The sequence below is a fragment of the Etheostoma cragini genome, chromosome 13 (genome assembly GCF_013103735.1).
Source record: "Etheostoma cragini isolate CJK2018 chromosome 13, CSU_Ecrag_1.0, whole genome shotgun sequence".
In the NCBI taxonomy this organism is placed as follows: Eukaryota; Metazoa; Chordata; class Actinopteri; order Perciformes; family Percidae; genus Etheostoma; species Etheostoma cragini.
This window is the reverse complement of record NC_048419.1, coordinates 11,412,408-11,435,357: the sequence shown is the minus strand read 5'-3', so window position 1 is coordinate 11,435,357 and position 22,950 is coordinate 11,412,408. Positions and strand designations below refer to the sequence as shown.

Here is a 22,950-nt window from a genome sequence, read left to right as displayed (position 1 = left end):
CTCCCACTAGAACATGAACTTCCTACATATTTGGACCTTGCCCTCGGGGTCAGAAGTCTCAGCTTTGAATAGAGTTGCATTTAAAAGTTAGAGGAGTTTGCAGTTGCAAGCCTGACCTACAATACAATGTGTATTTGGTGCATTATTTGATTAGATTTTTTTTCCATCTAACCATGCTGTCTTAGCTTACTTAAAATCTTGACCCGGTACCTGACCCTTTTAAGGTTAGTTTCTGTCACTTAATATACATTTCTACCTTTGTTCTTTTTGTGCAACATATGAAGCACATAAGCGATAGCTTTTGGGTTCAAGTTGTTACACCAAGTGTATTGTGGAAAGAAGGTGTGGTGTATTGCACCATCAAAGATGTGTTTTTTTTATCTTATGGAGCTATGTGCAACGAAATCTTTGAGCTTTCCTTTTTATGGTTTGTTAAATGATGAATATGAAAATATGAAGGCTTTGCTATTTTGCATTGTTTTAAGAGAGCCATCCATCGTCACCACCACTATCTTTCATCCTGCTGAAAGTAGGCTTTGTTTTCCTTTTACTCATTATTACAATGCTGCTTCTCTGAAGTATTTTCTGTCTGCTTCAGTTTTTATTTTTTTGTGGGCTCAAATTGGGCGGAGTGCGTTAAGTACAATGCTAGAATAGTGTTTTCTAAAGGCAGAAAGACCTTGTGTCCTAGAAATGAGGTCACCTTGCTAGGTGGCAGAGCAGGATTAGCTTCTTACTCCCCTGGTCCATATGTCTGAGCTGCTCTTACAGCTTAATTTATTGTGATTCTTTTTAGTCTTGACCAGATAAAAGAACCGCAAATGTCATATACTTTTCAATTTTGCATTGTCACTTTACTCCTCTAAACTCACATCGTTTGAGTAATTAGCATTGCACACGTGAGCAGAACCATCAGTAAACTTTGGTCTGTGGAGTGAAAACCTCTCACTAAGCTGGCAATACAGTGATCCTAGAGACTTAATTGCATAGCTTATCAGTGAAATGAACTGCTCAAGACAAGGCTTAAGTCCTTATGATTTACTGTCACCTGGCTGCTCTAGGGAATGATCAAAGTTGTTGAATTAGTTGGAGTTTGTTTAGAGCAAAATTGAGTCCCTATAAATACATCCTTCTCTGATAGTAAAAATAATGATGCCAGTGGCATCTCAGTCAGTGGAGTCCATTGTAATCTTGGTGTATTCCAACTACAACTCTCTGTCCCTGTTGTTTCCTTTGCAGATGAGCGTGAAGCAGTACAGAAGAAGACCTTCACCAAATGGGTAAACTCTCACTTAGGCCGAGTGACCTGTCGCATTGGTGACTTGTACACCGACCTACGCGATGGCCGCATGCTCATCCGCCTTCTGGAAGTGCTTTCAGGAGAACAGCTGGTCAGTATCACACAGAAGAAATCACCGCTCTGTCCTAGCCCTTACGTAGCCCTTAGCATGACCCTTACCCTGCATCACTAGTCAGGCGGAAAGAGAAATCATGCGCTCTCTTTCATATTTCTTTAAGTATGATTTACTTCTCCTGCTTCTACATGTTGTGCTCACTTTTGAAATCTTACCATCCTGTGCTCCTCATATGTTGTGATCACTTTTATTCAAACATTTCAATTTAGGTCTTCTGTCTTTTTCTTCTGTTCCCCACAGCCAAAGCCCACTAAGGGCCGCATGCGTATCCACTGCCTGGAAAATGTTGATAAAGCCCTGCAGTTTCTCAAGGAGCAAAAGGTCCATCTAGAAAACATGGGCTCACATGACATTGTGGATGGGAATCACCGTCTCACCCTGGGTCTCATCTGGACCATCATCCTTCGCTTCCAGGTAAGTGTATAGAGTAATTTGTGAAGCTCTGCCCATTCCTTTCTTAGTGCATTTGTCACATTCCTCTTTCAAAGAGTGAGTTTGGCTGTGGGACATCAAGTCTCTGCATGTAGCTTAGCCAGTCTTCAGGCAAACTCATAAAAATGACAATGATGCTGTAATGAGTTTTACGATGTATTTCTTTATCATGAACTTAATGTCATTAATAATAAAATGTTAACCTTTCTTGACATTTGGTATGAACAGATAATAGATCAGGCTAATAATATTGCAAGGTCTAATGATCTAGGCATTTTTTGTTAAGTTATGTGGGCACAGTCATAACTAAAATGTTGCTGACAGATCCAGGACATCAGTGTGGAGACGGCGGACAACAAGGAGAAGAAATCAGCCAAAGATGCCCTACTGCTTTGGTGCCAAATGAAAACTGCTGGGTAAGTGGGAGAGGGAGGACTTAGTCACACAGGATAAATACTCTTATTGTTGATGATTTTTTTTTGAGTATTGTACTATTAGTGGTTTTACTGATGTGGTTACTGATGATTCATGCTGTGTTGAGTTAATGGTTAATGGATTCTGATCTGGCCTTTGCAGATACCCCAATGTCAACATCCACAACTTCACTACCAGCTGGAGAGATGGTCTCGCGTTCAGTGCCATCGTGCACAAACACAGGTCATTGACTTCTTCCTGTACTACAAAAAATCTGGTCCCTGTTAGGCATAATTTTCTTCAAAGCGTGGATTTTAGATACTCATCATACAAATAAAAAATGTGTCCAGTATCTTTACCCCCTCTTTTATCTTTCTTTGCTTAATGAGGAGCACCTGTCACAGTGCCATCACACTTTTTTATCCCCTTTTCTATTTAGGTCTCCTCATACTCCTCCCATCCTTCAAACAGTTTCAAGTATGGCTAAAAGGATAAAAATAAAATAGGAAGTAAGATGACCTAGATCACTGAAATAATAACCCACTTATTTTCTACAAAGATGCTTGATGACTCACTTGCACACCCTGCTGTCCATTACAGTGAATGCTTAAGGTGATACTTGATACATGAATGCAAACATTGCTTTCATTAGAGTTACTGAACCATGGGATATTCATGTAAACCATGACGCTGACATTAACATGATCAGGCCCATTTTCAAACTAAAGAGGAACCAAAGCAGGCGATTATCATATGCAAATAATTTGTTCCCTTTCCATTGTTAAAGTGACATTAATGTGTTTTATAAATTAAAAACAAGCTGGAATAAAAGGTTTAATGGCCATTTGTACAATTCTAACCTGTGGACATGGTCAGTGAACCTCAATGAGAAAATATCCATGCCTGTTTATGCTTATTATTGGTCAGTAAACGTTTATGATATATAAACCCCAAACAGTTTTTACACCCCTCTAATGCCTGAGTAAACACATAATGAAAACATGGTTCAGGCAAGAATAAGCAATAATTGGCAGGAGCAGTTAGCCTAAAGTACAGATGAAAAATCCTTTTTGCATGCAGATTATACCTAAATCCAATGAATTAATTTAATGCATCCTGATGTGTAAATAAACATACTAGACTATGCTATTGATTGGAGTGGACTACAAATGTTTTTCTCTATACCACAAGAAAGAGATTTTATGTCAGCCTGAATTGTATTGCCATTGGCTTGCACTCTATTCTGCAATCTGTACGTACGAAATACATATTTATTTCCCTGGCCATTGCAGACCTGACGTGATTGAGTTTGACAACCTGAAGAGGTCCAATGCTCACTACAATCTCCAGAATGCTTTCAATGTGGCTGAGAAGGAACTTGGGCTTACCAAGCTGCTGGACCCAGAAGGTGAGTGGAAAAAGCCTCCACAAAAACATGAAGCATTCCTGTCACAAGTCACGCTGAAGGCCTAACACGGTCAACTGAGGCACTAAACTGGTGCCTGTTGTCCAAAACAGATTGATGGCTGTTAGACTATAGAGGATTACTGGAATTAGTAACCGCTTAGACAACACCACATCACATGTCAGCTACCCTGACATCACAAAAAGCATGTACAAAGATAGTAATGGCACCTATTAAACTCTTCATTCAGGCTGTTTTGGGAGCCAAATCTGACTGTTTTGTTTGTGCATGATGAAGTTTATGGTCAGTTAATTTAAAAAAGGGGGAAGAGTTTACTTGCAAATGGTTAAAACAGCCTTTTTTTTCAGATGTTAATGTTGATCAGCCTGATGAAAAGTCCATCATTACCTATGTGGCGACCTACTACCATTATTTCTCCAAGATGAAAGCCCTGGCAGTGGAGGGCAAACGAATTGGCAAGGTTAGCTGTTTGTATATTTATGCATTTATGTGCAAAACGTAAAACAATGAATATACCATCTATGTACCATACATTGCCCACCAGTTGCCTTGATTCACAGATCCCTCTTGGTTGCAGGTACTGGACTATGCTATTGAGGCTGATGAGCTGATAGAGAAGTACGAGACCCTTGCCTCAGAGCTGCTGCAGTGGATTGAGCAGACCATAGGGACGCTCAACGACCGGCAGCTAGCTAACTCACTAAACGCTGTGCAGAACCAGCTCCAGGCTTTCAACTCCTACCGGACTGTGGAGAAACCCCCCAAGTGAGCAGCAAAAAGCTGGTTTAATATAACTCAGTGAATAGCACAATGCTTGTTATCCATTACGATTCAAGTACAAAGCTGTACAGTATGTTAATCAAACATGGCGACTCTCTCCACAGATTTACAGAGAAGGGAAACTTGGAAGTTCTTCTCTTCACTATCCAGAGCAAGATGAGGGCAAACAATCAGAAAGTCTACATCCCAAGAGAGGGCAAACTCATCTCAGACATCAATAAGGTTTGGGTTGCTCTAGAAAGGGTTCCAAATGGTTTTCCATCTAAAAAACTAAACTAAACTCTTTTGTTAACTAAGCAACTTATTGCATGCCTACTAAGAAATTATTCATATTTACTAAGTTGATGGGCTTTCACAAAATTGGCTTATCATGTATGTGTTCTTGATATTCTAGTTGCAGGATGTTATAAACTTCCTGTGTTTCATGTGGCAGGCATGGGAGCGACTGGAAAAGGCCGAGCATGAACGAGAGCTGGCACTGAGAAATGAGTTGATTCGCCAGGAGAAGCTGGAGATGCTCGCTGCCCGTTTTGACCGCAAAGCAGCTATGCGGGAGACCTGGCTAAGTGAGAACCAAAGGCTGGTGTCTCAGGTAGTGAAATTAAATTTAAGTTATCAACCACAGCCAAACATGTGGCTACATGTATTCTTATTTCTACAATGAATAGTTTTACTGTGATAAGCTCACTCCCCTCTGTTATTAGGACAACTTTGGAACTGACTTGGGAGCCGTGGAAGCTGCCACCCGTAAACATGAAGCAATTGAGACAGACATTGGGGCATATTGGGAGCGTGTGGCTGCTGTGGAGGCTGTTGCCAAAGAGCTGGAAGCAGAGAGGTACCATGATGTGCGACGTGTAATTGCACGAAGGGATAATGTGCTTCGACTCTGGGAATACCTGAAGGAGCTTCTGGCTGCACGCAGAGAGCGGCTGAACGCCCATCGTGACCTACAGAGACTATTTGAGGAGATGCGCTACATCATGGACTGGATGGCAGAGATGAAGGTAGGGATCCCCTCAACACAATGCATGCTTGGACAATATTAACAGTGCTTACAATGTTATAATCTGTTTTGAAGAAGGGCTTTGCATTCAATAATTCTGTTGGCTAACTTTTGACCCGTTTTCAAAGTTAGCATTTAAGGTCTTCTGTACATTCTCAGCTGAGAGAGTATAAACAGGTGATTAACCTGCTGGGGGACAAAATATATGTCTGCATTTGTTTGTCTTGGGGTGGAGTTGATTAGGGTATTAATCCATTTCTTCTGGTATTTTCGTTGGTTACTGGGATCATGATGTTAATGTCTTGGTGACTTTACCAACAGTTACAATGTAATTAGAATGCTTATATACAGTTTATTACTGAATCTGTTTTGTTAATTGTGTTTGTAGCACAACATCCTGTTTAATGGTTTTCTGCTCTAATGGCTCAGATTAGAGGATTTTTCTTTGCTATGGTTTGAGTAAGGCTCTGGCTCCCTGTTTGTTTAGGTTAATAGTCTGATGAAACAGTTTGTTGACATTCTGCAATTATTTGTTTTTGGTCATTTAAAAGGCATAGCTCATATAATGTTTCAGCATGTATAAATATGTAATATGTTTAAATGTTGCCCACTCTTCACTTATTCTGTTGGTGGACACAATACACAACCTAGATTCCTACCATTTTTGGGTGCTGTTGCAAACATTTTTTTTGGAAGATGAAATAACTAAATATTCTACTGGAATGGGTTCTCTTTCAGGGCCGTCTGCAGTCCCAGGACAGTGGCAAACATTTGCATGATGTGTTAGACCTACTGCAGAAGCACACTCTGGTAGAGGCTGACATTTCAGCTCAGGCAGAGAGGATCAAGGCAGTGCAGGGAGCCGCACAACGATTCACTTCCTATGAACAGGGTAAATCTTACATATTCTCTGTACAGACCATCCAGCTTTAAGCTCACCTGTTTGTGGACAATATCTTAAGTGCCATGTATTCCTGCCTTTTCTAATTGCCAGCCTACAAACCATGTGAGCCGGGACTAGTAAGTGAGAAGGTTGACCTGCTTGGTCAAGCCTATGAGGAGCTTGGTCAGCTTGCTGGGAAACGCAGATTGCGCCTCGAGGACTCGCATCGCCTGTGGCAGTTTCTGTGGGATGTGGGAGAGGAGGCGGCCTGGATCAGGGAGCAGGAGCAGATTCTGGCCAGCGGAGACTGTGGACGTGACCTCACTTCTGCCCTTCACCTGCTTAGCAAACATGAGGCCTTCAGGGATGAGATGGCAGCCCGTTTTGGCCCTCTGAGTAACAGCATTGCTGCTGGGGAAGCTTTGGTTCAGGAGGGTCACTTTGGAGCGCCAGAGGTCACCGAGAGGATTGAAGACATCCGTGCCCAGTGGACACATCTGGAAGAGGTGGGTGGAGATCATGATTCTTTGTAGTTGTATTTGTACCGTATAAAGCTTTTCCAAATATAATTTTTTTTGTGTTGTCTTTTTCTTTATTTCCATGCTCCCCAGGCAACTAAGCTCAGAGAGCAGAGCCTTAAGGAAGCTGTGGCCCTGCACCAGTTTCAAACGGATGCCAATGACATGGAGGCATGGATCATGGAGACACTTAGACAGGTGTCCAGTCAGGAGGTGGGTCACGATGAGTTTTCCACCCAAACACTCGCTCGCAAGCAGAGGGAGATAGAAGAGGAGATCCAGAGTCACCGCCCCGGCATCGACTCACTGCATGAGCAGGTCCAAGCACTGCCACAGGCTTATATACATTTCCCTGAGGTATGTGTGCTTTGTTTTTGATACTTCTTCAGTCATGACTTGCTGTTTGTAGTACTAAATTATTGTTTATGGCTGACTGTAGGTGGATGGTCGCCTACCTGCTATTGAGCAGCGCTTTGAAGAACTGGAGTCTCTGTCAGCAGCTCGGCGCCAGGCTCTGGAAGGTGCCCTGGCCCTTTACCGCATGTTCAGTGAAGCTGGTGCCTGCCAGCTCTGGGTGGAGGAAAAGGAGCAATGGTTACATGGCATGGAGATCCCTACCAAACTGGAGGACTTAGAGGTGGTGCAGCAGAGGTTAGTCTGGGCGTTGGAGAAGGGGAGAATGTTTAAACAGATTTGAGTTATTTTAATGTTGATGGCTAAATACTTCTAAGAATAACAACTAACAATACATTCAAATAAATAGATTTGTAAAATCAAACACATGAGGTCGGTTGATAAAATAACCTAGAGAAATAAAATTGTAAGAAAATTCAACAATCAATACATTTTGTATAATGTCAGGGCCTTCTCTCACAAATACCTTAATTATGTACATGAATATCAAGTCTAAATTACATAAGAACTTTCAGAATGAGTGAACTGATGTTGGTCTATTCTTTATGGCTGGAGGTTCGAGACACTGGAACCTGAGATGAACAACCTAGGCATTCGTGTCGCCGACGTGAACCAGGTTGCCGAGCAGCTGTTGAGCTCCGACAACTGTAGCAAAGCCCAAATCAACCAGACACGAGACCAACTGCACAACCGGTCAGAGCTCACATATGAGCCTTATTAAAATCCACTACTTTACAGAGAAAATTAATTGTACTCAACATTTTTAGCATAAATTTTACATTTTATGTGGTCCCTAGATGGAAGGAGTTCGAACAACTTGCTGGCCAAAAGAAAATAGCTCTGGAGTCGGCCCTTAACATCCAGAACTACCACTTGGAGTGTAATGAGATCCAAACTTGGATGAAGGAAAAGACCAAAGTGATTGAATCCACCCAGAGCCTGGGCAATGACCTGGCTGGAGTGATGGCACTGCAACGCAAACTCACTGGCATGGAGAGAGACCTGGAGGCCATTCAGGTATGGAGAGGTCACATATAGAGTCTTATTGCATGGGATGGGATCCAAACAGATTGTGTAATAGACGCTGTAAAAACCAGGGAAATTAAAAACAGCCTTATATTAGGTTCTATGTTGAGGTATCTTGGCATCCTATCTGCATTAAAATAATTTTTCATATTCTTTCAGGGCAAACTGGATGACCTTACAAACGAGGCTGAAAAGCTGGCCACGGAACATCCAGATCAGGCTGGAGAGATCCAAGGACATCTGGCAGGAATTCAAGATGTGTGGGAGGAGTTGAACGCTACCATGAAGCGGCGTGAGGAGTCATTGGGCGAAGCCAGCAAGCTGCAGGGCTTCCTTAGGGATCTGGATGACTTCCAATCCTGGCTGTCCCGCACCCAGACAGCCGTGGCCTCGGAGGACATCCCCACCTCTCTGGCAGAGGCTGAGAGTTTGCTAGCCCAACATGAAAATATCAAGAATGAGGTGGATAACTATAAGGAGGACTACGAAAAGATGCGGGCGGTTGGTGAGGAGGTGACCCAAGGTCAAACTGATGCCCAGTACATGTTCTTGGCCCAAAGGCTCCAGGCACTTGACACTGGCTGGCATGAGTTGCGTCGCATGTGGGAAAACCGCCACAGTCTTTTGGCCCAAGCCTTTGACTACCAGACTTTCTTGAGAGACGCAAAGCAGGCAGAGGCTTTCCTCAACAGCCAGGTTAGGAAAATACACTGCCAGAATCCTATGGCTTCATTGAAACAAAAAAACATGCATCAACATACAGCCTTATTGGCACAGTCTACAGTCCAGCAGTCAGTGCCAAAATCAAATCCAAATATTTGTGTGTACCTGAAAAAACTAGAGATACTGCTTGATTTAAGGAAATGATTAAGTCTTTAATCAGGGCTTTGGTTAAGGTAACTAGGAGTTGGATAGAAATGTAAATCTAATTTAAAATTTTCACCAGACCCACCATTACCCTCTTGTTTAAGCTCAGCATTTACCCTATTTTAATCTTAATTATGGTTGTGTGGGTGTTTGTGGTTTGTTTACATTGGTGCTCAGTTATGTGTTTTCACATGCTCTCAAATCAGAGCAACTGAGATGAGAAATGTAAGCTGTACTGTAAGTAGGTCATAGGCCTAGATTTATATGGTGTAGGCCGCAATACTACAGCATGTCTATTTTGATGTCATAAAATCCAGAGACCTGCTAACATAATTCAGTGGCACAAAAAATGAAATTATGGGAAAATAAAGTTTATTAACATGTAAGGACTGGAACGACCTAAAAAGTATAGATTTGAAGGCAGCTGCAGCCAAATTATATTCGTAGCTCATTCTAGTTTGAATTATTCACTCTATCCCTGTACTTGTTTTAAATGTTTTAATCTCAATACATCAATTACAATAAGCAAACAGGCTGCACAAATAAAGAATAATCATTGGCATAAGATAAGAAGTGTTTAAAAAAAAAAATGCATTCCTTTCCTCTCTGTGTAGGAGTATGTGCTGTCCCACATAGAGATGCCCACCAGCCTTCAGGGAGCAGAGGAGGCCATTAAAAAGCATGAGGATTTTCTCACCACCACAGAGGCCAGTGAGGAGAAGATTACTGGTGTGGTTGAGGCTGGACGGCGCCTCATTAATGACTGTAATGCAAACTCTGATAAGATCCAGGAAAAAGTTGATTCTATCCAGGAAAGGTTAGCGCAAGCCCCTATGCATGTTTTTCTTTATATTTAATATTTGAAAAATACAAATTAATGTAACTCTCTCCTTAATTTTCTCCAGGCATGTTAAGAATAAGGAGGCTGCAAATGAATTGCTGACAAAGCTTAAGGATAACCGTGAACTGCAGCACTTCCTCCAAGATGGACAGGAGGTAAACATATTTTTTTTTAAAGATGCTTAAGGGATATGGTTGTGAAAGTTACCTAGTATTGTGAATATAAATCACTTCTTTAATCATAAGACAAACTATAGTATTTGTGTTAAACACTTTTACTTCTTTATACATCAGATATAATGCTTTTTTCATAACACTATTCTCTTTTCTGTAGCTCACATTGTGGATCAATGAGAAGATGCTGACAGCACAGGATATGTCTTATGATGAGGCCAGAAATCTTCACAGCAAGTGGCAGAAACATCAGGCCTTCATGGCAGAGCTGGCCTCCAACAAAGACTGGCTAGACAAAATTGATAAGGTGTGGCCATTTTCAAATGTAATGTTATGATCTGCCTGTTGATGGGATTGTTAATGGCTGATCAATAAGGCTAGATAGCATTTTATCTTAATGTATTTTTTCCTGGGACAATCTGTTAGGACTGACATTAACAATGCAAAATTAAAGTAAATTCAAACTTGTCTTTGTTTTCTGTCTCCAACAGGAAGGTCAGGCACTGGTGGCGGAGAAGCCGGAGCTGGAACCTGTTGTTCAGCAGACCCTGGAGGACCTCCAGCGTCAGTGGGAGGAGCTGGAGGGCACCACCCGCACCAAGGCCCAGTGCTTGTTTGATGCTAACAGGGCAGAGCTCTTTACACAGAGCTGCTCTGCTCTCGATGTCTGGCTGAAAAACCTTGAGGGTCAGCTGTATAGCGACGACTATGGCAAAGATTTAACTAGTGTCAACATCCTGCTCAAAAAACACCAGGTATACCACACTGTGCAAGCAAAGCACAATCTATGCCATTGCTGCTGTCAAGAAACACTGTTCATTTTATACTAAAAATGTCTGATTTCAAATGTGCTGAAAAAGCAACAGAATGTATTGTATAAATCTAAACTTGCTGAGTGCAAGTTGTAGAACTGGCCAAATCTGTAAAGTAGAGATTGCCAAATTTCATATCTTCTCGTCTAACATTGTTGTACTGTCCCTTTCTTTATAGATGCTTGAGCACCAGATGGAGGTCAGAGAGAAGGAGGTGCAATCCCTCCAGTCTCAGGCTCTGGCCCTGTCCCAGGAGGACGCTGGACTTGCTGAGGTAGATGGTCAGCAAAGGCGAGTCACTGATAACTTCTCCAACCTTCAGGATCCTCTCGAACTGAGGAGACAGCGACTACTCGCCTCCAAAGAAGCACATCAATTCAACAGAGATCTGGAGGATGAAATTGTGAGTCGGATTACCTGACTGATAGCAGAAATTAGATATAGAAGTTTGGAGTGAGTAAGTGTTTCTATTGCATCCAGTTTTGCCTGATGTGATGATCTTTTTTATTCATTCGTCTGATTTTCTCTCAGCTATGGGTGAAAGAGAGGATGCCCCTGGCGGACTCCACAGACCATGGAAAAGACCTGCCCACCGTACAGCTGCTTATCAAGAAGAACCAGGTAAAGGGATACATTTCTTTTGACATTTTTAAAAACTATAACTTTTATAAAATGTTGCAATGCCCGGTAATTAAAAGGAGAATGAAGGGGACTTGGACTCATTGGCGTCTCTACATTGTTTAACACCTTCACTGAGTATACACCTAATGCAAGCGTGAGGTGAAGAAAATGCCGACCCACCTTCTCTGTTTCTTAATCAGACATTGCAGAAGGAGATCCAGGGCCACCAGCCACGCATCGATGACATCCATAGACGAGGCAAGACTCAGAGCCAGGTAGATGGTGAGAGACAGTCCGTCCTAGAGGAGCGCCTTGTTGAGTTGCAGGACCTCTGGGACCAGCTGATAGCTGAGACAGACAAGCGCCATGCCCGCCTTATAGAGGCCAATCGCGCCCAGCAGTTCTATACTGATGCAGCGGAGGCGGAGGCGTGGATGGGAGAACAAGAGTTACACATGATGTCAGAGGAAAAAGCCAAGGTTAGATGAGACAAAATAAAACGGAGTAGTAGTGCCTCTCTTTCACAATCTTCTATTTTGAGAAAAGTGATAATTTCCCATTTTTCTCCCAGGATGAGCAAAGTGCACTAGTGATGGTCAAGAAGCACCAGACCTTGGAACAGGCACTTGAAGACTACGCCCAAACCATTCACCAACTCGCCAACAGCAGCCGTCTCATGGTCACCAGTGAACATCCAGAGAGGTAAGAGCACACACATAGATTTGAATGTTTACGTGTCAACTGTGACGAGCCTTCTTATGAAGAAAGTTGTACACCCACAATCACTGATTTGTCTCGCTCTCTTTGTCTTTTACACAGCGAGAGAATCACCTTAAGGCAAGCTCAAGTTGACAAACTGTATGCAGGGTTGAAAGACCTCGCTGAGGAGCGTCGTGGGCGGCTTCAGGAGAGACTGCGGCTGACCCAACTGAAGCGGGAGGTGGATGACCTGGAACAGTGGATTGCTGAGAGAGAGGTGGTTGCTGGCTCCCATGAACTAGGACAGGACTATGAACATGTCACAGTGAGTATTTTTCACCAGCACATACTTTGGAGACACTGAAGCTCAGGGAAATTTAGCTGAATTAATTATGTTTTCCACTTGTGCCCTGATTTTTCTTCTTCTAGATGCTGAGAGACAAGTTCCGTGAGTTTGCTCGTGACACCAGCACCATCGGCCAAGAGCGTGTAGATGGTGTTAATGGGCTGGCAGATGACCTGATTGAGTCAGGTCATCCTGAGAACGCCAGTGTGGCTGAGTGGAAGGATGGGTTGAACGAGGCTTGGGCCGATCTGCTGGAGCTGATTGACACACGCACACAAATGTTAGCAGCCTCCTATGAGTTGCACCGCTTCCATCAGGATGCCATGGAGGTGCTTGGACGTGTTAAGGAGAAGAGGGAGGGGCTGCCTTCTGACCTTGGCCGTGATCTCAACACTGTTCAGCATCTACACAGACAGCACAACACTTTTGAAAATGACATCCAGGCCTTAAGTGGACAGGTCAGCTATCTGTTAAAATGATAATATTTATAATAATAATAATAATAATAATTCCAATAGAGCCATGTGAATAGGAAACTGACCCCTCTTTGACTTTATAGGTGAACCAGGTGCAAGATGATGCAGCACGGCTGCAGAAGGCTTATGCTGGGGAGAAAGCTGATGACATTAACAGGAGTGAGCATGCTGTGACTTCTGCCTGGGAGGGCCTGCTTGAGGCCGGTCAGGCCCGCAGGCTCCTTCTGCTGGACACTGTGGAGAAGTTCCGCTTCTTCAACATGGTGCGAGACCTCATGCTCTGGATGGACGGTGTCAACCTGCAGATAGATGCACATGACAGTCCCAGGTGAATGTCATTAAATGCTTAACTTTCTAATTACTGCAAGCTGCACTGTATTGCTGGTACAAACATAGTAGGTACTTATATAGGAAAATCTCACCTTATTGTTCTTTCTGTTGTCCCAGGGATGTGTCTTCTGCAGGGCTGGTCATTGCCAATCATCAGGACATCAAGTCAGAGATTGAGACCAGAGCAGACAGCTTTACTGCCTGTATTGAGATGGGAAATACTCTTATCAACAATAATCACTATGCAGCTGATGAGGTATTATGTAGTGGATCACTTTTACTGTTTTCTGCAGTTATGTTAATGCATATTTACAAGAAATTCAAAAGAGAACACACCTGATGGCCAATTGTGACTTAATGTCATTCTTTTCATGTGTCCTTCCATTACTGAATGTTCCATGATTCACAGATCCGGGAGAAACTGGCTCAACTTCAGGAAAAGAGAGAGAAGATCAACAAAAAGTGGCAAGACAAGATGGACCATTTACAAATTGGTATGCATGCTGAATATTTTTTAGACTTTATAGAAGAGCACATGTAATAGTTCATGGCAAAAGACATGTGGGGATACTGATACTTTGGTTTGGGATCAAACAAGATACAATCAGGTATGTTCAGTTTGAAAGTTATCATGGCAGCCATCATTTTTTCCTCTGTCAAGACTTGTTAGGTACAATGCTACAAGGTATACACCATACATGCTATTCTATAAGACATGTGTGCTTACAACTATTTGAATGGTGTTGATTGCACTATAGAAAAAGTAGAGCAAGGACTAACGTTTTGGTTGGTCTGCATTTATTTTTTATTTTGTGGCCATCGTTGCCTAGGAAACTCTGCCCTCACCAACCGGATATGAAACCTGTCTTTTTTTGCCATTAACCCATTGAGCATTTGGTCTCGAAGGGCCAACATGTGTACCTGACTCACTAATAATGTTTTTTTAATGCTGTTTATACTGCATTCTTTTATGTTCTCATGGTTTGTTCACTCTCTTTTTTCCCTCTTTCTTCTGCTCCCCTTATCTCTGTATCTCAGTGCTGGAGGTGTTGCAGTTTGGACGCGATGCTTATGTGGCAGAGTCTTGGTTGGCAGGACAAGAACCTCTGGTGCGAGCAGCAGAGCTGGGCTCAAATGTGGATGAGGTAGAGAGCCTAATTAAGCGCCATGAGGCCTTTGAGAAACTTGCCGCAGCCTGGGAAGACCGCTTTGTGCTGTTGGAGAAACTCACTACTGTAAGTAGGGAGATAATCACATAGCAAAGATTATATGTGTATTTGAGAATGGTTTGGATTTGTTCTAAGTGGCCTGGTACATACAGGATGTCCACCACTCATCTATGAATGTAGGCATTGATTCTCCCTCACTCATTCAATGTTTAGTTTAGATAGCCCTACTGACTTTCTATTTTTCAGCTTGAGGAGCATGAGATGCAGAGGAGGAGAGAGGAAGAAGAGAGAGCACGGCGACCCCCTACACCACCCCCAGCAGAAGTTGCACAATCTGAAGCAGAAAGTCATGCACATGATTCTGCAGCCAGGTAAACCAAAAGAGAATACTGCAGAGAGTTCTGGTAGAGCAGAACAGTGTTGGTGTTTAGAATCAACAAACAGAACTGTTTTTTTTATTAACCCTTTTTTTTTTTTCGCTCTCAAACGCAGAACCAGTCTGGACCAGACCACACTTAATCAGTCGGTGTCAGTGAATGGAGTTCACAGCGACAACGACACATCACAGGTGGGTGTTTCGTAGATCCAAATGTTTTGAGTGCTAGAGGATTTTTTATCATAGGCCTCTGACATGTAATGTCCTGTAATGTCTTTTTCTATGTTCCACAACTCATAATCCCTCAATCTTTGTTAAAACTTTATGAGAAATATCTTTAATGTTGTCATGAGATGTTCACATTTAATAATAGTACATGACAAATCAAATCATGAATTTCATGAAAAAATATAAGAGTAAAAAATAAAAGAAAATTGTATCTCATACATATAAAACATGGTGTAACTACATGTGAATGTGTGTCTCTGTCTGTTCTGTCTGTGTGGCGGTTTTACTACTAACAGTGTTTTTTTGATACATATTCCCTTGTTATATAACAATAACTGCTATTCTTCAATTGAAAGAATTTCTTTTTTTTTTCGCCAGAGTTGCCATTAAGTCTAATTTATGAAATTTTAATTTAGGCAAAATACCAAGAAACTATATATATGTAACGGTATTTTATAGTATGAATAAACAGCAACGTTTAGCTGATGGGTATTGTTGATACCAAATATGTGGGAAACACTTTCAGTGCCACTCGGGGTTCGGAGAGAAAGGAACTCATCCACCACCTCAGGAACCCTGATTCAGTTTCACAGGGCACCTGTGGGGGGGAGGAGGTTGGGATCTTGGTAGGATACAGTAAACTATTATGCATGTTACACGATCCTAGTGAAAGAACCTCACCTGCAGATGAGAATAAGCACCTTGTGGAAAGCAGAAGTAAACTAATGTTTTGGTTTGCAGCTGAAACTACAGAGAAGACTCAGTCAAGAAAAGGGAGCCGTTTCTGTATTGATTGAACCTTTCATTGTTTTTACGGTTAATCCACAAACTTGTTGACAAATGTTATTAAACCAATCATAATGGTGATGTCTCTGAAAAGTTCTAGACGTGTATCCCAGTTGTTAACTTTCAAGTTTCTGCCACAGACAGACTTCTTAACAATTTCTTGTTGCGTTTTTATCAGCAGTTATTGTCGCTATCGTTGTCAGTGGGAAAGAAATCAGAGCCTAAACGTGTGTGTAAGCCAAAGCAGCCGGAGCGTGTGAGTACCAAGCCGTGGTCAGCTGTGTAGCTTCCCTCCGCCCCCGTCACAGCCTCCCCTCAGCTCCTGGTCAACTGCAGTGCCTTTTTTTCTTCGGTTGAGAAGCCATCGCTCTCTGTCACAGATGCAAACCATTGCTTTATTTATTCATGTTTCATTAATGAATCCCATTGCTGTTTTAAAGGCATGATGCAGATTCATGAACAAATTGTCTCATGGATCAGTTGTAAATGTGCTCATATTGACCAGGACAGGAGTGACCGTACATGTGAAGTCCAGAGTTGTAAATGTGGTGATAACTGTAGCCGTTCAAAGCTGATTTTATATGTAGCTTGTTAGTCTTCCTATATGTGTACACTCCTTGTGATGAGTAAAAGTCATTTAAAATCTCTTTGTAGAAAAAGCTCTGCAACGATGTTCAGAGATGTCCCCTTAGCTGATCATATTTTCTACTACTGTCACAATTGAGTACATGAAAAGGCATCCTATTGTCTGTGGATTTTGGATTTAGGATTCATATGGTAAATGAAAGCCAGAATACTTTACAAGAGAGATGTGCAGGATTTCAGGCTTGAGAGTTGCGCTGTGATTGAGATTATGTTAAAGTATGTTTTTGTCTGAGTTTGTGTGTTGCAGTTAAGGTATTATTTATTAATTTGAAGTTGATCAATAAATTACTGGGACTCGACTGAAAAGGCAAATATTATCTTAAGAACAGTAATCTTTGCATTGCAAGTTTTTATTTCCCTCCGTTTCAAACAAATATCAGGTTCCTTCAGTACATTTTAACTATCAATGTTCAGGGTAGCGTGCATGTGTGGTTATCTTAATTGTATGTCTTACCCACACAAGTGACTGTAATTGTCCTTTAATAATATCAGTGTACTGTGATTATGTGGAACCACACTGTGCTGTTACCTCAGGTAATCATACAGTGCCGTAAAAGCAAGCATCATCATGGCTTTTCATGTATGGCTGCTTTGCTGCTCACTGCTTCCATCCAGTCATGTGTTTTTCTACCTCCTCACAACCATTCATGTTCTGGTTTGAACCCCAGGGCTCAGAGACTGAGTCTGTGAACGGACCAGGTAGAGACAGCGGGCTGGCATCCTCTCGCCTGGATCCTTCTGCCACATTACCGAGCAGAGGTGGAGCGGAATCTGAGTCCAATACCATGGAGGGGATGCTCTGTCGAAAACAGGAGATGGAGTCCCACGGCAAAAAGTCAGCTAGCAGGTGAGTGTTGTAATTGGGGGAGTTGGTCTACGGCATTAAAATAGACTTCAGAGAGACTAGACAATGAAGACTTGATTTCAGTTAAATGATATTGAAAATGTTCATTTTGGAAAACTAAATTGGTGGTGTCTTAATCTGCCATAATGTGTCAGATATGCTGTAGAACTCTATAACTTCAAGCTTTCATCAGATTTTGTTTAATCTGTAATATATATTTTAAAATTGTGTTTTGCAGTGTCACTACTTTTTTCTAAGAAAGTCAAAGGCATATTGTACGAAATGTCCTAATCCCATTTCTTTGCTCCCCGTAGGTCCTGGCAGAACGTGTACTGTGTCCTAAGAAAGGGAAGTCTTGGTTTCTATAAAGACGGCAAGAGCGCCAGCAACGGCATTCCATACCACGGCGAGGTACCCATCAGCCTCGGAGAGGCTGTGTGTGAGGTTGCCAACGACTATAAAAAGAGGAAATTTGTATTCAAGCTCAGGTGAGAATGGATTTGGCAACTAAAAACCTCCAAACACGGATTCTTGATACAGTTTTCACCCCGTTAGAATGTATAACTAAAACGAGAGGCTGTGACGAAATGCCAATAGGATTAAGGAGATGTAATGGACTTTGTAGTTTACATGTGACTAATGGTTTACCTCTTCAACACTCGGTCTGCAGGCTAGGGGATGGAAAGGAGTATCTGTTCCAAGCAAAGGATGAGGTGAGATATATATAGGACAGAATCACTCTACTAAAATGAATAATTAGATACAAGTTGTGTTTGTGTGCTGTGACTCTTCTTTATGATGGTTATATATAAGAAATGTTTTTGACTTTTGTTTAAAGGCGGAGATGAGCTCCTGGATCCGTTCCATCATCAGCTCCATTCCAACAGGAACAGAGGACTCGCCCGTAGGTCCAAGGGCCCTCAGCCGTGCCATGACGATGCCTCCCATCTCCCCCAGCTCAGGTGATGCTGGAGGTGTAACAATGCGCAACAAAGATGGGAAAGAGAAGGATCGTGAGAAGAGGTTTAGCTTCTTTGGCAAGAAAAAATAGAACACTTGTAAAATTGCTGAAAACTACAATTGTCAAAATTTCAACAACCAGAAGCAGGCTGAAAGCAAAGTACAAACAGGTCACACAAACACACTGCTCTCAGTGCAGGCCCCAAGGAATTTGTGGACAGCTACCGTATGTGGCGGAGAACTTTTTTTTTCTTTATCTGATTCTCTCCATCGCCCGTTTTATCTGTCATTTGCTTTTCACCCACATCACATTTCACGTTTAGCTGCACCAAACAATGAAAGCCCTCATCCAATTTCAGCCATCTGGCTGAGCGTATTAATCAGTAACAGGTGTGGTGGCATTAGCAGGGATTCAGACCCAGTTCAGTTCCAATCCACCAGAACGGCCGTCCCTCAGCATGAATATTTTCTCTTGACTAGCTGAGCCGTTTTGATGCCGTGCCGTTAATAAAACAATGGATGGTGGCTTTCCTCTGTTGTGCACATTGCTTTTATTACCCCACTTTAAAGCGCTCTCTTTGGGAAGGATCACATCAGTCTCTTTTTCTGTTCTTGGTATTGATGTTATTAACCTGACCGATATTATTGCTATTATTAATATTATTTATCTTTTGCTATCGCTGGTTTGAGAAAACAAACTAATTAATTTTCCAGTAGACGATCTTGATTCATGTTGTGGAGAGAAACAAATTTGGTGAAACTAGTGGAGAATGTTGGGCTTGCCCTTGTATGTATTAATTTGTTTTTTTAGGAATGACAGTTGATGAGGTGTTATGAGAAAAAAAATAAAGCTCATTCAATTTTAGCAGTGTGCAGTAAGTGATCACAAGTTTCATTGGAAAAATGATATATATATTTAATAAGTGGTTTTATTTTTTGTTTTGTCTCTAATTTTGCCTGTATTGATTATCTTTTCTGCTTGATTTTTTGACTTTTTTTCTGTACAAAGCAGAGAAGATTAGTTTTCTAGTGTGTGTGTGTGTGTGTGTGTGCGTGCGTGCGCGTGTATGAGTTGTGGTGCTGTGGATTTTGCACGTTTGTTATTCCTGATCAAACGTGGCCAAATGAATGCTGCTTTTCGACCCGCAAACGCAGACAAAAAACGGACACAAACAAAATATTACTGGAATGATTTCATCAAATTCTTTTCTTTGCTTCTGGTTTTTACTATATGTTAGCTTACATTACCATTATTTCTGTTTTAGTCTTCTAATATCTATTTCCGTTCTCTCTCTCTATATCTCTATCTACTGGTGTGAAGGCATGGGGGCAGTTTGTAGATAAAAAGCTGAAGATCATTTTCTGTGGCAGACCACAGGGACGCGAGCAGGACAGATGGACAGCTGACAGGTCTCATTAGGTGAAATGAGGGGTGTGGAAGTGATACAAGCCGTGAAGAATGCGCTTTATGTGCTACCTGAAAGAGAGAGGTGTACTGAGCCTTACTGTACTTGAACTTACTACAGATACACTGAATCCCTTTTTACAAACCCAGCCTCCAATCAAACAGTCTTAAAGGAAGCTTTTGTAGTACCAAGATAAGAATGTTTAAAATGTGTCCTGTGGCAATGATCTAATGTATGTCAGGGGATTATATATGCAGGTACAATATGAATTACAGTTACCATGGGACGCTCTGCTCACTAGCAGTAGCAGTGAGGGAAAAATCCTAAATTGTCTCTTAGACGAGCTTTGTGCTCGTGCATATGTGGCATGAATTCATGTAAGTTTATACTTGTATGTGTGTCATCATCGCCATCTATTCTCCTGTGTTGATGTACTCTGAACAACATGAGATCACTTCATGGTGGAAGAGCAACTAATTATATGTAATTGGCATTTGCATTAATCCAAAACCAGAGAATGGCAATCAAATATAGTTAATGTAAAACGTGTTATTGGTTTCCTCAAATATGGTACATGTTTGAAATGATAAAGGCATTCACAGTAATTGTGAGACTGTAGGTTTTAGTGCAATTGTATTTAAATAAGTTAACTGTTATTAAAATCAGTCCAAGTTTTAATTTGCCTTTTCTAACTGCCAAAATGCAAAAGGAAGTTATTGGATAACAAATCTGAATTTAAGCGTTTCATGGATTATATTCAGTAGGTTGCAAGTAATCAAATATTTGTTATTTATTACACCTTGAAAGCAACTCTTTGAAGCTGGTAATTGCCTGGATGTGTATACCATGCCTTGGTGAGCTGAATAGTCCACAGGAATGTCACACCAAACAGCTGGAAGTAAACTGGCTGCAGTTTAAACAGGTTGGCCTTATTTTCCAGTCCCAAATGAATGTGGAACCAGTGATCTATCGCTCGAATCAAATACTCTCCAAGCCAGAGAAGAAAAATATTCTACTTTGAGACTATTGAACAGCTGACAGTACCTGCTCCAAATGTTATCAAACTGACAGCCTTCTCTCTGTCAGTGGGATTTTGTATTGTGTGTGTGAGACGCAGCTCCTAGTTTAAGTAGTCTTAAACTAAGCTACACTCTGGGAACCGAGTCAGTAAGGTCATTGCATACATAAGTGAGCCAACGCAGTTTGCGTTCATTGTGCACAATTTCAAATGGAGGAGTCATTCTTCCCCAGCGGAGGAGCTGTTTTTAGTGACTATTAATACCTTTTTCTCTTCTCTGGAAATCAGATACAACACCCAGTTGATGTTAGGGACTTCCAGTTTAAAGGTCACACAGTGTATTTTTTTATCAGCTCATTTGAATGTGAATGACTCAGATTAGTTTGGCCAAATTGGTCATGTGAAGCAAAAATATTTCTCATACTTGACATAGTGAACACAAGCTCTCTCTTTCACACATGCTCACACATTAATGCTATACTGCATATTTAATGCAGAATGACCCTGGCAATCCAGTTTTGTTGAAATGTCCTCAATGTTGAACGATGTGCAATTCAATGTTGCATATGGCATCTTTTGAAATATAGCATAGTGCTACTGGTGAGCTTTGACCAGAACATGGGAAGTAATGTATTATCGATGTCAAAGAGATGAGTTTTTGGTTATGAGAGTACTTGTAACGATGGAGAACTTAATGAAGAAAAACAACAACTTTTATTTGTTAAGTATTTAGATATGGTTGAAAACAGACTGGTGGCAATTCAAGCTTCCTTTTTTTTTAGAAGAAGGCAGGATATTTGCTGTCTAGTGGGAGCTTGTATTTTTTCATCCAGTGGTCTGTGCAGCTTTTGATAAGCCTGTCCTCTTACCTTCTTTTATCATTACCTTTGACAAATGTCTGTTCCTTCCTCTGTAATTCAGAGTTGTTAATACCACTACTATTATTAATTGCTATTATTATCATTATTGCTACTGTTGTTACTATTACTACTGCTGTTACTAATGCAACTTATTGCAAAAGTTATAACTGCTGTCCATTTTCAGGTACGTGTCTGTGATACCAGACCCTTCCACACGATGTCAGTGTGCTGTGGAGCATTTTCATTACAAATCGAAAGTAATGTTTGTTGACTTGTGTATCTACATCTAATATTAGGAATAATAAAACATGGTTTAATCAAAATCATTATATTGTTTGGTTTTTTTTTATGATGTAAAAAAACATTACCCATTGCGCCAACATTTATTCTATTACTGTAGGTGCACAAGAGAGAACAAATTGGATGTTAAAATTATTCTTAGTTAATATATTACATAAACAATTTATGTATCTCGATATAAATCAATTAAATGTAGTCAACAACATTAGCTATTGGGATTTCAAAGTAAAGTGTATTGTTTTTTTTCCTCTGACAGATAACCTTGTCTCTGGTGCTTATATGGTTGATTCATTTTGGGGTGGCATGCCATACTAAAATTATGCTGAGGCACTGCAGTAATTTAGTATTGGGCTTCCTTTCTGCTAGATTATCATTTGAATCTGGCTCTATGTATCTAGAGAGCTAGAGGGACTTGTGAGAGCTGAATTCAAATAAAGGTCAGAGATATGCTGATTTTTAGTCCCTAGCGTGGGTCAAGATCCAAAAACGATAGAGCGCACATTTCCCATAATGCAACTCAATAGTGTCTTTCATTGGACTCTTGCCACTTATTTCAAAACCCACATCCTCAGTTTGTTAGGCAGGATTTCTCTTCTCAAATTATTAGCATATTGTACATTGGAAGCTTTCCAAAGTATGAGCCACAGAGGAGTTTGTAAAACCGGTGAAGTTCCCCTTCAAAAATGCAAGCAAGTCAAGACCAAATAAGAAAAATTAAGATCATCAGGTTGTTGTTGTTTTTAGACCAAACAGAATAATAAACAAAGGTTTTAACTTGCACAAATAATTAATATAAAACTATAGTTGTTCCATATAAAAAGCAATGACATCATTACAATGTACCATTTTGCATGCTATATACTGTAGATTAAGTAACCA

General features: G+C 41.2%; 1 protein-coding gene across 5 annotated transcripts in view; it reads left to right on the top strand.

Moving 5' to 3' along the window:
* Window positions 1-22,097, top strand: part of LOC117956147 (spectrin beta chain, non-erythrocytic 1) — a 49,756-nt gene extending 27,659 nt beyond the window's left edge. For 2 of the 5 annotated variants that reach the window (XM_034891071.1, XM_034891073.1), the window contains 38 exons: window positions 1,240-1,391; window positions 1,656-1,829; window positions 2,172-2,263; window positions 2,424-2,504; window positions 3,554-3,669; window positions 4,035-4,147; window positions 4,265-4,452; window positions 4,572-4,689; window positions 4,901-5,059; window positions 5,172-5,474; window positions 6,212-6,365; window positions 6,468-6,862; window positions 6,968-7,231; window positions 7,314-7,525; window positions 7,844-7,981; window positions 8,086-8,305; window positions 8,474-9,010; window positions 9,796-9,998; window positions 10,087-10,177; window positions 10,356-10,502; window positions 10,687-10,950; window positions 11,186-11,410; window positions 11,539-11,628; window positions 11,829-12,107; window positions 12,200-12,330; window positions 12,448-12,652; window positions 12,757-13,131; window positions 13,233-13,477; window positions 13,597-13,735; window positions 13,889-13,973; window positions 14,518-14,714; window positions 14,895-15,019; window positions 15,141-15,216; window positions 16,217-16,294; window positions 17,352-17,530; window positions 17,842-18,015; window positions 18,198-18,240; window positions 18,366-22,097. In XM_034891071.1, coding sequence (XP_034746962.1) covers window positions 1,240-1,391; window positions 1,656-1,829; window positions 2,172-2,263; window positions 2,424-2,504; window positions 3,554-3,669; window positions 4,035-4,147; window positions 4,265-4,452; window positions 4,572-4,689; window positions 4,901-5,059; window positions 5,172-5,474; window positions 6,212-6,365; window positions 6,468-6,862; window positions 6,968-7,231; window positions 7,314-7,525; window positions 7,844-7,981; window positions 8,086-8,305; window positions 8,474-9,010; window positions 9,796-9,998; window positions 10,087-10,177; window positions 10,356-10,502; window positions 10,687-10,950; window positions 11,186-11,410; window positions 11,539-11,628; window positions 11,829-12,107; window positions 12,200-12,330; window positions 12,448-12,652; window positions 12,757-13,131; window positions 13,233-13,477; window positions 13,597-13,735; window positions 13,889-13,973; window positions 14,518-14,714; window positions 14,895-15,019; window positions 15,141-15,216; window positions 16,217-16,294; window positions 17,352-17,530; window positions 17,842-18,015; window positions 18,198-18,240; window positions 18,366-18,578 — 6,980 coding nt within the window. In that variant the 3' untranslated portion in view covers window positions 18,579-22,097. The remainder of the gene's footprint in view (window positions 1-1,239; window positions 1,392-1,655; window positions 1,830-2,171; window positions 2,264-2,423; window positions 2,505-3,553; window positions 3,670-4,034; window positions 4,148-4,264; window positions 4,453-4,571; window positions 4,690-4,900; window positions 5,060-5,171; window positions 5,475-6,211; window positions 6,366-6,467; window positions 6,863-6,967; window positions 7,232-7,313; window positions 7,526-7,843; window positions 7,982-8,085; window positions 8,306-8,473; window positions 9,011-9,795; window positions 9,999-10,086; window positions 10,178-10,355; window positions 10,503-10,686; window positions 10,951-11,185; window positions 11,411-11,538; window positions 11,629-11,828; window positions 12,108-12,199; window positions 12,331-12,447; window positions 12,653-12,756; window positions 13,132-13,232; window positions 13,478-13,596; window positions 13,736-13,888; window positions 13,974-14,517; window positions 14,715-14,894; window positions 15,020-15,140; window positions 15,217-16,216; window positions 16,295-17,351; window positions 17,531-17,841; window positions 18,016-18,197; window positions 18,241-18,365) is intronic. The other 3 variants (XM_034891074.1, XM_034891075.1, XM_034891072.1) reach the window with 2 other exon arrangements.
* The last annotated feature ends 853 nt before the right edge of the window (window positions 22,098-22,950 follow it).